General features: G+C 41.2%; 1 protein-coding gene across 1 annotated transcript in view; it reads left to right on the top strand.

The window, feature by feature from the left end:
• Nucleotides 1-15,562, top strand: part of CSMD1 (CUB and Sushi multiple domains 1) — a gene marked incomplete at its 3' end in the record, with an annotated part of 1,728,858 nt that overhangs the window by 1,696,613 nt on the left and 16,683 nt on the right. The window contains exons 58-64 of the mRNA XM_082608811.1: nucleotides 6,068-6,244; nucleotides 6,884-7,063; nucleotides 9,351-9,524; nucleotides 9,813-9,986; nucleotides 11,672-11,745; nucleotides 12,796-12,907; nucleotides 14,548-14,727. Of these exons, the coding sequence (XP_082464937.1) occupies nucleotides 6,068-6,244; nucleotides 6,884-7,063; nucleotides 9,351-9,524; nucleotides 9,813-9,986; nucleotides 11,672-11,745; nucleotides 12,796-12,907; nucleotides 14,548-14,727 (1,071 nt within the window). The remainder of the gene's footprint in view (nucleotides 1-6,067; nucleotides 6,245-6,883; nucleotides 7,064-9,350; nucleotides 9,525-9,812; nucleotides 9,987-11,671; nucleotides 11,746-12,795; nucleotides 12,908-14,547; nucleotides 14,728-15,562) is intronic.

The following is a 15,562-nucleotide window of genomic DNA, read 5'->3' as shown; positions in this document are numbered from 1 at the left end:
TTTTACATGTATGGAACACTTTCCATAGAATTTGATCAGCTTGAATAAACTCATACAATATCAACACCAGAAATATAGATCAAGTTGCCTTAATCTCTATTTTCCCTACTATGTCAACTCTCCTTGTACTGTCACTCATTTTATTACAGGTATTATATAGGTAAGTAGGATATAATATGCATGTATCTAATCTGACTGTATTTTACATAGTTAACTGTATCATATGGAGTCTACATAATATAAAATGATATATATGAATAAGCCAATCCTATGTATGCGTGTGTGTGTGTATCCTCTCATTGAGAGTCAAAGAGTATCCTGGTTATTATAGTCAAAGACCTATCTATCTCTCTATAGAGATAAGTATACATGATAATCCAAGATAATGTTTGACTCCAAATTGCCTCTTGACAATCAAGTTAATGTAAATCTTAAGATTAGGCCCTAAAGAAGTTAAATCAAATATGACTAAATAGTTGTGGGGAAATGTCATCTGCAGCTGTGATTTGCAGGATGATGCCATTTCTGTTGACTGAAGTATGCAATTGTAAGTTAGTAGAACTTTTCTCACTCTCAGTTTCCTCCCCTCTTGTAGAAATTTGAATGTTAAAATTTGCATGAGAGCATGTCTTTCTCACCAAAACCAGAACATTTCATTTTCTGTTCCATAATATAGTACCTCAAAGTTACACATGACCTCCGTAATCTACAATTACACCCCATCTAACCTTTTCTCTATACCACACCTGTGAATTTTTGGTCCAGAAGTAGTTGAACATTATGAAAATTAAATAAGATTTTACATCAATCCATGACATATTAAACGATAGTAGGCCCACCTTCTTATTGAGAACAACTATAAAACAACAAAATACGTGAGACAATTACGTGAGTTATTAAACAACTGACAGGGCGTGACTATGTTCCTTAGGAGAAAATAAATAAGGTGAGCTCCACAACCCCTCTGTCACTCTGTGCATTTTTCTTGCTGGGAAGCTGGGAAGCAGAACCCAGGTGGTACAGTGACTTGGTGAGGTGATGAGGTAGAAATTGTTTTAGGTTACTGAAATGGAATTTGCAGAAACGGGAATCCAGGAGGAGGGAACTGACAGTGGGAGGGCCCCAGAATTCTGTAGGCGTTTTCACAGGTGACTCAGCTGAGGGCTGGGCCGACAAGCACCCGTGAGACTCAGTGATGCACAGACCTTCTTAGCGGAGAGCAGACCTGTGATAATAGAAGTCACACCGTACTGAGAGACACTGTACACTCAGGATGCTTCTTGGAGGCCTAGAGAGCCCGTACATTGTGAATAGGTACCACTCCCTAAAATCAGGGGGACAGGCTAGAACTAAGAGCAAATCATGTTAGGACTCAGACTAACTAGCTCTCTGCTAACAGAATAAAACTGACCACAAGACCCAGAAGATCTATAATTACTTTAAAAGCCTACCAGAGTAAAGCCCAACATCATTTTAAAGGAATGACATGCTCCATGCAGTAGTTCATTCACAATGTCCAGCATACAATAAACAGTTACTGCATCGGCACAACCCAGAACAATATGACCCATAGTCCAACCAACCAACCAACCGACCAACCAACTAAACAAACAATAGAGATAGAATCTGATCCTGAGATGACCCAAATGTTGAAAAACACAATAAGGATTTAAATAAGCTATTAAAAACATGTTCAAGACTTTACAGTAAATTGAATTGAAACAGGGAATCTCAACAGAGAAATGAAAATAATGAAAGAGAATCAAATGGAAACTCTGGAAATGAAAAGTACATTATCTGATAAAAAGTTTTCTGGATCAACTTAGCAGATGAAAAATGTCAGAAGGATCAGTTAACTTGCATACAGGTCAGTGAAAATTATCCAATCTGAAAAACAGAGGGAAAGAAAATGGAGAAAAACAATCCCAGCACAATAATTTCCTACTGGATAATATCAAGTAGTTTAATGTACTTGTAACTGGGGTTCTAGAAGAGAAGGAGAGAATGGTGCAGAAAATTATTTGAAAAAATACTGGTTAAAAGTTAACCAAATTTGGTGGGGAAATATAGCTTCCAAGGCTCAACAAACCTCCCTTAGATACATTCTGTGCTATTAGGGATGGTCATTTACTTGAGAGTGTACATTCTATATTGGGTTTATCTCAAGCACTTTAGTTTATTGCAAATTTAAAAAGTGAAAAAATTAAAGCGGTTGAGAGTGAGTAATGTTTTCCATACAAATCTCACTTTGTTGCTGGGATATGACACTATGAGCTTTATTGCAGCAAAACATAAAGGAATTCATTTATTTGATTAGGAGAGCTTAATTGGACTTCATTTCATGTTGTACTTAACTCAGACTATACCAAGTCCAGTCTTTAAATAGCATTTAGTTTATCAAAAGTCAGAAATTCAAAAGGTTCCTATAAAATCCTCATAAACTTGGACCTTAAAATCTGTATACAGAAAGAAGTTGAGTTACTAAAATGTTTCAATACTAAAAATATTCCTCAGATATGCCCCGCAAAACTGGCTACTTCCAAATTGCATGGTACAGAAATCATGGGAAGCTGCATAATTAACAGTATGTGTTACACTCGCTAAAATAACAAATGATGGGTAGGATATATGACTAACTCCCCTTGCCACTCCCCCTCTCCACATGTAGAGGTCTTAAAACTTTTTTGGAGAATCTGTTGCTTTATATTTTTTCTCCCTTGTTATTGTAGGTCCGTATCTTTGGGGCACATATTCTTTTTTGTAGAAAATGGGGTTATCAGTGACTTTTTCATTGCCACAAAGGTTAGCCATGACCTATATTCAATCCCCTAACCAAGGTCACCTCCCTCCTGATAATTTACCTTCTCTGAATCTGTTATAAACATTAGCTCCTGATGGATATTTCAATAAATTATAAAGAGGAGGAGTCACGCATCACAAAAGAAAAATATTTTAAAAATTCTTCAACATCAAAGAACTTAAATTTATAATATATTTTCATCACTTTAAGCCATGTTTTCTTTTGTTAGCAATCTCGTCTTTTAATCACAGGCTCATTGACTTACTTTCAAATGGATATATCTTACCAAGTTGCTTAAACATAACTACATCTTTGGCGTTAGTTGCATTAGGCAACTCGTAATCCTCTTTCCCACGAGATTACGATAAAGTTGCCCTTTTATTCAGGTAACTGGACTACAATGGGATTGACATGATGATAATGAACATGACAATACTCGTAGTACTGCTAATCTGCCCGACTGTTTACCGGGCAGTTTGCACTTGGTATGTGTAATCTGACAACAACGGGGAGCGGGTGTCTTTCTTACGCCCATTTTACAGTGAAGACACCACATGTTGAGAACTTGATCACTAACATTTATTTAACTTGTATGATCAGAGAGCCAAACCTGTAACTATTTGACCCAGTTTAACACCAGTCCTCCTAATACAGCATGCTGAGTGAATGGTATTGATATCTATGGACAATAAAGTGCATTGGGAATAAGTATAATGCTATTTTATGATAAATTGATTAAAAAAAAATAATCTTTTACCAAAAGGAATCACATTAACCAAATGTACTTTACAAAAGATGTATTTTAAAAGAAATTTTAACTTGTAATTTTAAAAAAAATCTTGTTTTCCTTCTAGTGACCCTACATTTAATCTCTTGTTTTGCTTTAGTGATAGTCCCCGTATGTCTTACAACATTAAGACCTTGATGTAAAAACAGCTATGTTGACTCTGTTTTCTAACCCTCATGTTCATAGGCAAAGCCATCAGTGAAAGTGTCCCTGTCAGGAAAAAAAAAGTTAACCATGAATTTGATTTTATAGGATACAATATTTGAGGGAACTTTATAAACATTAGGAAGTCATTGTTATGACGGACATTCTTTCACTGACAATGTTAAGTTGAATATGTTTTCAACAGTGACCTGCCTTAGTTTAGCATTAGCCCTTCACAGATCCCTTTTGAAAATTGCTACATAGATTTTAATAGCAGATATGATTAGAATAAAATATAATGATATACCCAGGTGTCTTTTGTTATGAATTGGATCAATATAATTCTTTGCCTTGTCAGGCTTGCACTCATACATGTGTGCAGTAACTGTGCACAGGAAATGATGAATCAGTATTTGTTGAATGGATGAGGAATTGTCTTGAATACGCCAACAGCTTGGATTTTTGCAATGTGAACTGTTTATTTATGTCACAGCCATCAAAGAACTTTAGAGCTTTAGAGAATGTTAGGTATCCTCTGCTTCAAGATTGATAAACATATCTCATCTCCAATGCCAACCAAGAAACTACTGAACGATCTGTGTTAGAAGGGATTGTAAGTCCAAACCCAGACTCAACAGGGAAGAGGGTTATAATTGATTAGTTATGTCTGACATGGGCACAGGCGTAGAAGCAACAGCATGTGTGCTTTTTATTTGTCAAACAAGATCTAGTCCAACCTGAGAGTATGTGCATTTTAACATAATATGATAGGGAATTCCCTAAACTTCCATTATAGTGGCTTTTACTTTGCAATCTGTTTTCTTTCACATTTTTAAGAAGAGTGTGTCTTTATTCTCAAGGCTAGCTTTGAAAGTGGAGCAATTAAATAGGCAAGAGTATTTGCAAATACTTTGGTCATTCTCAGAAAAAGAACTCATGATACATTGTGGTTATTAAAATTCACATTCTTTGTATGTCTGCCTGTTGTGCATTATTGTGGGAGGCTAAGGAGGAAAAATAACCGTCTTTATGGTAAATGGGTTTAACTGAAAAAGGCAAAAAACCTGTTATGGATTAAAATCTTCACCTTGATACACACCCAGCAGCTGCTGAGTTTCCTTGTTCACTGACGAAGGAATACACATGATAGATACTCAGAGTGTAGATCTGTTACACTGCCCAGCATTAGCTGAAGTCTTCATGCCTGTACGTGGCACTGCAGTCGTCTGGAGAGAGATTTAAGGTGCAGCCATTCCAAAGCCAGTTAACACAGCCTCCCGTAGACTGGGGAACATTGAGGAGACCGTTTCACAGAACAGTTTAAGTGTAGTCATTCATATCCCTCAGGCATCCCTTCTTTTTTAAAATGAATTGTCCTGGAGATGTAATATATGACGTGATTTGCCCAGGTTTTCTTTTTTTTTTTTTTTTTTTCGCGGTATGCGGGCCTCTCACTGCTGTGGCCTCTCCCGTTGCGGAGCACAGGCTCCGGATGCGCAGGCCCAGCGGCCATGGCCCACGGGCCCAGCCGCTCCGCGGCACATGGGATCCTCCCAGACCGGGGCACGAACCCGTATCCCCTGCATCGGCAGGCGGACTCTCAACCCCTGCGCCACCAGGGAGGCCCAAATTTTTTTTTTTTTTTTTTTTTTTTTTTTTACTTTTGGCTGTGTTGGGTCTTCGTTTCTGTGCGAGGGCTTTCTCTAGTTGTGGAGAGCGGGGGCCACTCTTCATCGCGGTGCGCGGGCCTCTCACTATCGCGGCCTCTCCCGTTGCGGAGCACAGGCTCCAGACGCGCAGGCCCAGTAATTTTGGCTCACGGGCCCAGCCGCTCCGCGGCACGTGGGATCCTCCCAGACCGGGGCACGAACCCGTGTCCCCTGCATCGGCAGGCAGACTCTCAACCACTGCGCCACCAGGGAAGCCCTGCCCAGGTTTTCTTTAACTCAGCTATTGCAGAGGGAGACAATTCTGAGTCACCAGTATCATACAGACCCTTTAAAAGATCGTGAGAATTTTACTGTTTGTTATAAACGTGTTAAATCTCAGACCACCATGGTTTTGAATTGTCAGTGCTTTAACTCATCTTTTAATCTGTTTGGAAGTAATGTGTTTTAGAAAAGATAATACAAACATGTAGCTTGCACATTTGTAACTCATTCATAAGAGAATGGCATGAGTCTTAAAGTAAAATATGTGTGAAAACCTTCCCATGGTTACGTGTCCTGTGACTTTTGGAATACATGAGCAGTCTGTTACCCCGATGGCCTTTGGCCTCTCAGGTTCCTCACGTGGTGACGGGTCTCTCTGTACGGCCCGGTTTTGTTCCCTCACAGCCGTGTCCTGTGGGAACCCGGGGACGCCCACCCACGGCATGATCGTCAGCAGCGACGGCGTCCTGTTCTCCAGCTCCGTGGTCTACGCCTGCTGGGACGGCTACAGGACCTCGGGGCTGACCACGCGGCACTGCACCGCCAACGGGACCTGGACGGGTACAGCCCCCGACTGCACACGTGAGTGGCCTGCTGTCCTGGTGGGGCCAGGGCATCACACTGACATCTACCTGACAGAGCAAATAAATTGATTTTATAGTGTTGTACTGATTTTTTTAATCCATAGAGAAAACGGGATTATATCATACCATACATATGTTTGATATTATGGCCAATTACTAAGCACTTTTAGATTTTTCTTCACTTTCTTATTTATATGGTTGAAAATGCTTTGCATGGTTGGTTGGGTTGGATATTGTAAAACTGAGGTCCAAGAAAGTCAAGGTTTGTTCTCTCTGTAGACCAGTTAGTCTGAGGGAAATGGGTCAGGTGCTTGGTTCTCTGATCTCAGCCTGTGCCTCTGTGCTTGACTCTATGGTGTGACCCCTCATCACGCCTAACCCAGGACTGGACATGGGTGCCAGCTGTCACCCGCATAGCCAACCACCAGTGGGATAGAAACAAGCGGTTCCAAACATGCAGCCTCCTGACCGCCGGCCAGTAAAACTGTCAGACAGAAAGAGGGGGATATTGCTGTAACAATACACGCCTTAACCACTCGGAATAGCAGCTTAAGGAGAGTCACTTAAATAGAAACCAGGAATAAGTTATTTCATGATAATATGTTTTTCCGACTCTTTTTTGTTCTTCGCTTACTAGTTATAAGCTGTGGAGATCCAGGTACACTGGCAAATGGCATCCAGTTTGGGACAGATTTCACCTTCAACAGTACGGTCAGCTACCAGTGTAACCCCGGCTACACCATGGAACCTGCCTCGTCCTCCACGATCCGCTGCACCAAGGACAGCGCATGGGATCAAAGCAAACCCACCTGCAGAGGTTTGTGTGTTCTACTCACGCATATAGAAGTCTTTACTGAGTTATGTTGTACTTCAGTTTGCAAGCATCTGCGTAAACCTTCTGTGTGCCAGGCATTCTTGTAAACTCATTCGCAAATATTAAATCACTTCATTTTCTTAATACTTTAATCTCCGCTTTACAGACGGGAGACTGACTCACAGAGAGTTTTAGTAAATGCTCAGGATCACAGATCGGGGCTTGGAGACATCAGGGTTCGTTGGCAGCCACACTTCCCCTGGAGTCTGTGCTGTGAACCCCAGCTTTGCTCTCTCTTGGCGAACGCGGCCGTGTTAAGTCTGTGGCAGATACGATGGAGACTGTTACCACGGGGACGTAGAGTCAGGTCAGAGAGAGAAGCCAGTCATCAAAGAAGGCAGAAGAGGGGCAGAGATGGTCAGTGCGAGATGTTCTGTGGGCTTTGGATGTGGAGACTAGCGATGCCGCGTGGTGTGGAGGTGGTATGGGAAGGTTTACGACTTGGACAGCAGGCCTTCCAGGGAGAGCAGAGCGGGCGGAAGGTGTCTGCATGGCTTGAGGGAAGCAGGGGAGGGGGGCGGTGCCAGCTGTACCGGGGCTGGATTTGCACGGTCAGGGCTCTGCAGCAGCGCCAGAGGGAGCCTGCGGGCTCTTGTCAGCTGGGCCAGAGGGGAAGGGAGGGAGAGGGCGTGGAAGCCGGCAGCGATCAGACATGACAAAGGGGTGCCCCACTCTTCATTAGGCGGCAGACAGATAAAAACCGTGAGTTGAGAGCTGGCGCAGCAGGAAGCCCTAGTGAGGAAGGCGCCACGCTCAGAGGGCTCTGAAGGACAGGTAGTTTGTGTAGAGCTTGTTGTGAGGCTCAGGTGAGACCTCCGCACCTGACGGCGGTGTTTCCAGCCCTCCTGGCCTGGGCGGCTCTGGGCGTGCCCTGGTTTCCTCTCACTGGAGGGTGAGGACCCCTGTCTCCCATCCTTCTTTCCATCTGCCGTTATTAATATGATGCTGCCGTGGAGCAGGTACTAAATGGATGTGTAATGAAGCTCACACAGTTGTGTTGGGCTGTTGCAGCCACATGAGCTTGTTGATGGCACGTGTCCATAGATTGTCAGGTCCCTGGGACTTCATATGTTGTGTGGGTCTCTGTCCCTCTGTTTAGAACCTGTTACATTAATAATACTTCCACGGCCAACCAGGCCCTTGCAGAAGAGACCTCTCTCTCCACCTGAACTCTTCTCCCGCTGGCCGCCCTTGTCCTCCCCTCCGTGGAACCATGTCACTCGTCACCGTTCCCACCCGGGGGCCTTGCCGCTTGACGTCATCTGTCTAGAGCCACGTTCCCCCAATCTTCACATAGGGATTCTCCAGAAATATTTGCTGAATAGACAGAGAGAAGGTTGAATGGCAAGAGAAGGGCCCATTTCCAGCTTCCGGCTGTGCATGAGTGGTTCTGGGTCTGTGTGTCTTTCTTGCATGCGAATACCCATGAGAAACTGCAGGTGAGAAAATATAGGTGAGTCTTCCTTCCTGCTGCCTTCTGCTGCCTGGACTGTCATTGGCAAACCTCCTCCAGTGTGAAAAGTCTAGGAGCTCTTGGATCTTCAGGGAAGCTTTTAGACAAGGCATCTTAGAATAATGGCTGGAGTGGGAAGGGTGGACGCCAGCACCAGCTGGGGAGTCACTCGTGAGATCCGTGTTCTGGCCCGAAGCTCCTAGACTGTGATAAAACACTGGCAAGTGGTTTCTTACAGAATCTCCTTCAATCATGCAACAATCACTGTTTTTTAATTCTTCAGCAAATGGATCAACAGACTATGTCTTTTGGAAATTGTTATCTTTATATAAAGAAAAAAATACAGATAGAGGGAGAAATTCTTACCATCTGTATATATAAATTCAAAAGTCTGTACTCATGTCATGGGACCACGTTCTGACTGGATTTGTCTCTGGTAAACAACATAAAAAGACATAAATTGAACAGCAGTCTTTCTTTCTTTCTTGGTCTTATACATATTAAGACTGTTGTGTTTGATCCCACACTTTCTTTTACAGTGTGATATCTTTTGACTTTGCTTGGCTTTTATGGACTTGATCTAAATTAATGAAGAAGTATTGGAGAAAAGTTTTATTATTTTGATTTACTGTCTTTCTCAATAATCTTCTATTAAAAAATGCAGCCCTTTGTAGATGTCATTTGCAACGCAGGTAAAATTAAAAAGTTAGTCCTTGGTGCATTATGGTTGTGGTGGAAACTCTAGAATGTTGACTCCCATGTGTTCTCTGGCAACAGCTGTCATGTGTGGTCAACCTCCTCCAGTTCAAGATGGGAAGGTGGAAGGATCAGATTTACGCTGGGGTGCCAGCGTGAGCTACAGCTGCGCCCGGGGCTTCCAGCTCTCCCACCCCGCCATCCTCTCCTGCGAAGGCCGTGGCGTGTGGAAAGGAGACGTCCCCCAATGCCTGCGTAAGTCCTCTGGGAGAACCGGCTCCCGGTCTCATTTGCAAATCACCAACACGCACACCCGCGGTTACAGTCTGAGGAAAAGAGCTTGCGTGATTTATAGCCACCTTACAATAGGTAAAAATTCCAATTTGAGACTACACTGCCCAAGGGCAGATTCTGTTCTTTTCATCATTTGTTGGTTTAATAGGGATACCTAGAGATTTAACAGAAACTAGTTAAACAAGTTTAGTAGGTTAAGCTAATCCAGGGACACAGAATGTGAACCGATGTCTCGATTGTTTTCTACAGCTGTGTTCTGTGGAGACCCGGGCACACCCGCTGAGGGACGACTCAGTGGGAAAAGCTTCACCTATAGATCTGAAGTCTTCTTCCAGTGCAGATCTCCCTTCATCCTGGTGGGGTCGTCACGGAGAGTCTGCCAAGCGGACGGCACGTGGAGTGGCACACAGCCCACCTGCATCGGTACTGATGACATGACAGCCCTGAGGGGCTTGGGGATGAGGACATTTCATTTTAAAACGGACCATTTGTGGGCACATAGATAACGTTCTTATAGGTGATGCTCTGCGTAGGCACTAATCAGCTACACTGATGGGCAGCCTCTCTTAAATCGTGCCAACTGAGTTGGCAGTTCATGTTACGAGTCACTTAAAAATCGCTCCCAGAGTCTATTCTCTTACCCCAGTCCCTCTATCTCCTGCCCCTCTCAACCAACAGCTGCGTTCTTTAGGGGAAAGAGCGCTTTATGGAAGCTGCCACTATTGCTGTGGCACCAGAGGGACACCTGAGCCTTTGCTTTCCTGTCCCCCTGTCCCCCACTAAACTGTCTGCACCGCTGGCCACGGCAGAGAGGGCTGCAGGGACACTCGTGCTCTGTTGACTTTCCAATGTGAAAATGAAACTCCAAGTCAGAAGACACTCTGTATGTGGCCTAACCCCTCATTTTTAGACCTAATCTCTGTCTCATAGAAAGGGTTCAGGTAGAAATGACAGTGGTCGAAAGTCACTCCATCAAGGGTACAAAGACCTGAATCCTCCATTCTCCACTCAGAGCCTCTTTTCCTCCTGCAGACTCAAGGTGATGGCCTGGGTCATTCTGCTCACCCAGCTCTCCTGAGCACAAGACACGTAGCAAGCAATTAATGATTTATATCCTTGGTTGTTTTCTAAGAAATTAAATCATATCTACTTAATACAGTTTTTTGAGCTTACTCTTGTGGCACTTAAGATGTGCCAGGAGTACATTTTTGCACTGAAATCTAAAGATGTTTTAAAAACCACTTTTTACAAAAAATAGTCCTTTGTCACTACATTATTTACTCATGTGTATGTACATTTTTGTATATTAATTTATGAATGATTTTTTCAGTAAAAAATACATATTCAGGAACCAAAAAAAATACACTGTTAGAAATAATTTCATTGAAGCACTGCCTTTTCTAGTTAATGTTTACTGCCATTTGGTTTAATCTATTGCTTTACTCTAGCTATTTCTGAAAAACCTTAAAAAAATGTTTTTCTTCCCCCTATAGGTTAGTTTCTCTTGAAAACATACTTTTTTAAAAAAGTTATATTTTGTTTTCCCACTAGCAGTGGAAAGCAGCCATAGTAAAGCTGAAGTGCTCGCTGATGGTGAAATACTACATTTTTTGGAAAATTATCACTGTTGGTCTACTATATGCTTCTGTTTCTAAGCATTAAGTATACTCCTCATTTTGAAATCTTGAAGAAAATTAATTCAGGACATTTGGAGTAATGTAATATATGGCAAAGGAGATGGTAATTAATTAAATCCTTAAAAAATGATCATAATAGATAATTACTGAAGATAATGTACTATTAACCAACCAATACATCAGTGGAGAAAAACTAAACCAGAGAATGGAAAAGAGTGTGCCTATTCTGATATAGAAAATAATACACAGAGCAATTCAGAGTCTGATTAAGCACTAAAAATTAATATCTAAAGAAAATATCTGGAAAAAAGGCAAAAAGAGCAATTTAATTTTAAACTATTGTGCGAAACATCTTGCACATTTGACAAAACACAATTTTCTGAATTTCATGAGACCTGTTAGTAATAATGTTAGAATCCGGGTAATAACCATACCTGGTTCTCTAATTTTTGTTTTAATTGTGAATTTCAGATCCTGCTCACAACACCTGCCCAGACCCTGGTACTCCACAGTTTGGAATACAGAATAGCTCAAGAGGATACGAGGTTCTCCATTTTTATTTCACCATGTTTTTCTCTACGTTGAAATGAAACTGATACTTAAACATGTGTGTTTTTATGTACCGTATTTGATTCAAGTTATATTTGCCCAAACAAAATCCATTCAGAGAGGATTTCTGCTTGTTATTTTAACTGTCAACACTGAGATAACTATATGTATCTTATTTACACAGTATTAACTGCTATATTAATCTCTATTTGAAAGCAGGCATATTTTTGTATTTTTTGTCTGCTGAACTGACATAGCAAATCTCAAAGCAGGGTGACTTGCCACTGAAGAGCTACAAATAAAAAGACCCCATTTGGTGACCTGACAGAATAGGTGAACAGTATTAAATTCTAGAGACAAAAACAGAAGAAGAAAATGCATTCAAGCCCCATAGTCTAGGGTTCCTGTATGGTATCTCTTCTCTGTATGATCTCTCATAACTCTAAGAGTGGTTAGCATGCTCAATATTGAATATTTTGAATGTTCATTTGACTTTTTAAATAAAAAGTACATTAACACGAATATTGAAGAAATACCTAAAGATGCAAAGTAATGAAGCTTGAAATACAATGTTTCAACCATCTTAAGTAATTGAGTGACTTCAGGGGTCTCTGATCAGATGGCTTTGAAAGCCAGAGCTAAATATGCACACCCTGTTAATTTAGAATAAAAGTCCTGTTAATTAAGAATAAAAGTCCTTTTAATAATTTAGAATAAAAGTCCTTTATCTTCAGCCACTTCTCCCTGTTTTTCCTGAAACTTAAAATGTTCTCGTTTGATTGGCCCTGATGCACACTGGCCCCTTCCTGATGGCCTTCATACACCCTGCCAAGGACATAGGTTAAAGCCAGCACATTTTATACTGGGGCTCACATGTGGCCTTGAAGGCTCACGTAACATCTTCTGGCATGTAGACATGTAGGGCCAAATATATCGGAACACTGGAATATACTACATGTGTGTGTCGTTCTCACTGACTCACCATAAGAAACCCAAGTTTTGGTCACCCCTGGTTTCAGCAGTTCCTCACTGGGTTTCCCCTCCAGGTTGGAAGCATGGTGTTTTTCCGGTGCAGAAAAGGTTACCACGTTCAAGGTTCTACAACGCGAACTTGCCTGGCGAACCTGACGTGGAGCGGCATCCAGACAGAGTGCATCCGTAAGTGCCACCCCTGCTCGAGGTCGGCAGGGACCTGTCTGCTCTCCAGCAGCTGGGGAGTGTTTTACCTTCCCGGGAAATAATGAGGAACTTATTTTTGTTTATTTGATTGTTTTCAGTTCCCTAAACTCCTGTTTCTCAAAGTTTGATCCCCTGGAACCAGCAGCAGCTTCACCTGGGGTTCGGCTGAAATGCAAATCTTGAGCCGGATCCCATCCAGACCCACGGGACCTGAGGCTCTGAGGGCCAGGGGAGGGTGGAGTGCAGAAGAGGGAAGGGTCCAGTCTATAGCACCCAGGCCCTCCAGGTGATACCGAGGCACTTAAGTCTGAGAAACTGCCCCAAACCAAAGATCAGTGGATAGCATAGTTAACATTCACGGAGAGAAAACCTATTTGTGCTGTTATTCTCCTAGTATGTTCATCTCAGGTTATTAAAGATCGTGTGATACGTCAGCATATTAATAGAAATGTTTGAAGTGTTCTTTTCGGAGTCTATATATGAATCGATCATTCAAATAGTTACTTAGGACCAAATTTTATTCTGTGACTTAATCATGAGAATTAGGAGAAATGTTGTATGAATGATTAGTAATCAACTTTTCATCCTTTGCCAATTTAGTGCAACGTAGTATCTCTTACTAGGTTAGACATAAAGACAAGTACGATGTTATACAAAAATCTTCTAATAGTATATAAGGTGTGATTTTTGTGTATTTATGTATCAGTATTATAAGATGTATATTTATTTCAAAGGTATCATCTCTATTCTGAATCTCTACTCAAATTATATATGGGGATATTATATATAGAGATATTATATTGATACACACATGCACATCTATGTATGTATATACACATACGTGTGTGTGTTTGTGTGTGGAATAGGTCTTCATTACCTTGAAAGTTTGCTGAAGTGCAAAATATTAGGATACTTAAAATGATTGCATTCATGATTTTAATAATGTAAACTTATAATAATCGGCCAAGTCCTTTATTTGACACATAACTGTGCACTTTATAAAGAATAAGTTGAGATCTAAACATTACAACCTTATTTACTCATAAATGATATTTTTAAAGATAATAAGAATCTATATTTCAATTAATTTTCTAAACACACATCAAATTTTGACCAAAATTAATTATTCATTTAACTGAGCAGTAAATTTTCTAGTTGCCATTGGACAAAAATCAAAGCATATTTAAAAATACACTTTAATGTGTATGTGTTTAGTTTAAAGTACTGCTCTTTTAATAAAATTTAACATACTATTTCTATTAATAGTATGTCAGAAGTGTTTATTTTTTTAGAAGTGTTTATTTTAAAGCTATGATTTCTATTCTAAATTTCTACACATAATTACACACATATATGTAGAGAAGGAGATAGATAGATAGATAGATGATAGATGTCAATAGATAGATAGGTGGATAGATAGAGAGAGAGCTGGCAAACACCAAGGCTTTGTTGTGCTGAAACCTGCAGAGACCAGAATGTTGGTGATATGTACAGCTCCTGTATTCTCAGTTTTAAATGGTAGACTGATTTCATAGCCATTTCCAATTTTTTTGCTGTATTTCCTTAGACACATATGCTAAGGCTACAGTGGACTACTAATGGATTAAATCCCATTTCAGCTCACGCCTGCCGCCAGCCTGAAACGCCAGCCCACGCGGACGTGAGGGCCATCGACCTCCCCACTTTTGGTTACACCTTAGTGTACACCTGCCATCCGGGCTTCTTCCTCGCGGGTGGATCTGAGCACAGGACGTGTAAAGCGGACATGAAATGGACAGGGAAGTCACCTGTCTGTAAAAGTAAGTCACTGGTGAGAAGTGAAAGTGGGTCCCTGCAGAGCAAGGATGAGTGTCAGTTGCCCGTCAGGCTAGTGTCCAGGTTTAAGACCCACAAGAAGTAGCATCTTGGAAGCAATGTCCGTCGCCCCCACCAAATCCTGCTTAATGTGTGTGAGCTGTGTGTGTGTGAACATGCGTGTAGTCAGTGTTGGCTACAGTAGTGGCACAGACTAAGGAGATACGCAGATTTCATTATTTGCAAATCACACTTTAGGCCAAAGAGAAACACATTTTGAGTTAAAAGGAAAATAATATACAGTATATTTCTGGAAAATGTATTCTTTAATGAAAATGGGCAAGTATCACCAAATATTGGTGAATGTATAAAATTAAGTCTTACTTTTGAGACTACAAGCTATTTGGCGGTAAGATATAAGTTTATGTGTTCTTGACACTGGTTCTGCTTTTTAAAATTACAAAAGCAATAACACGGAAATGATGCATTAATGAACTCACAAACTTGTGTATTTACAAATAAGAGTAATACCTGAGTCAGATTTGATGGCAGCTAACCGCTCAGGTTCTCCACCAAACCCTGCTTAGTCATGCAGCGAGGACAGCACAGACGGAAGGTACGGAGTGTGATAAAGCCTGTGCCTTTCGCTTTAGTTTCCTGGAGCCTGTCTGGAGCTCTCACGGTGGGAATAAAGACACTTGTGTTTCCCTTGCCCCTCTCTCTCAGAAATAGCAAAATACACACTTTAAAAGAGTGATAATCTGTAGTTTGATACAAAACTATAAAAGCAAAGAGATTATGAGTTAAATCTAAGTTGACAGACCCAGTTAGACATTCTGC

This window comes from Mesoplodon mirus, assembly GCF_964341445.2.
Source record: "Mesoplodon mirus genome assembly, chromosome: 20".
Taxonomy (NCBI): domain Eukaryota; kingdom Metazoa; phylum Chordata; class Mammalia; order Artiodactyla; family Ziphiidae; genus Mesoplodon; species Mesoplodon mirus.
The sequence above is the reverse complement of the archived record's forward strand: the minus strand, read 5'-3'. Positions and strand labels throughout refer to the sequence as shown.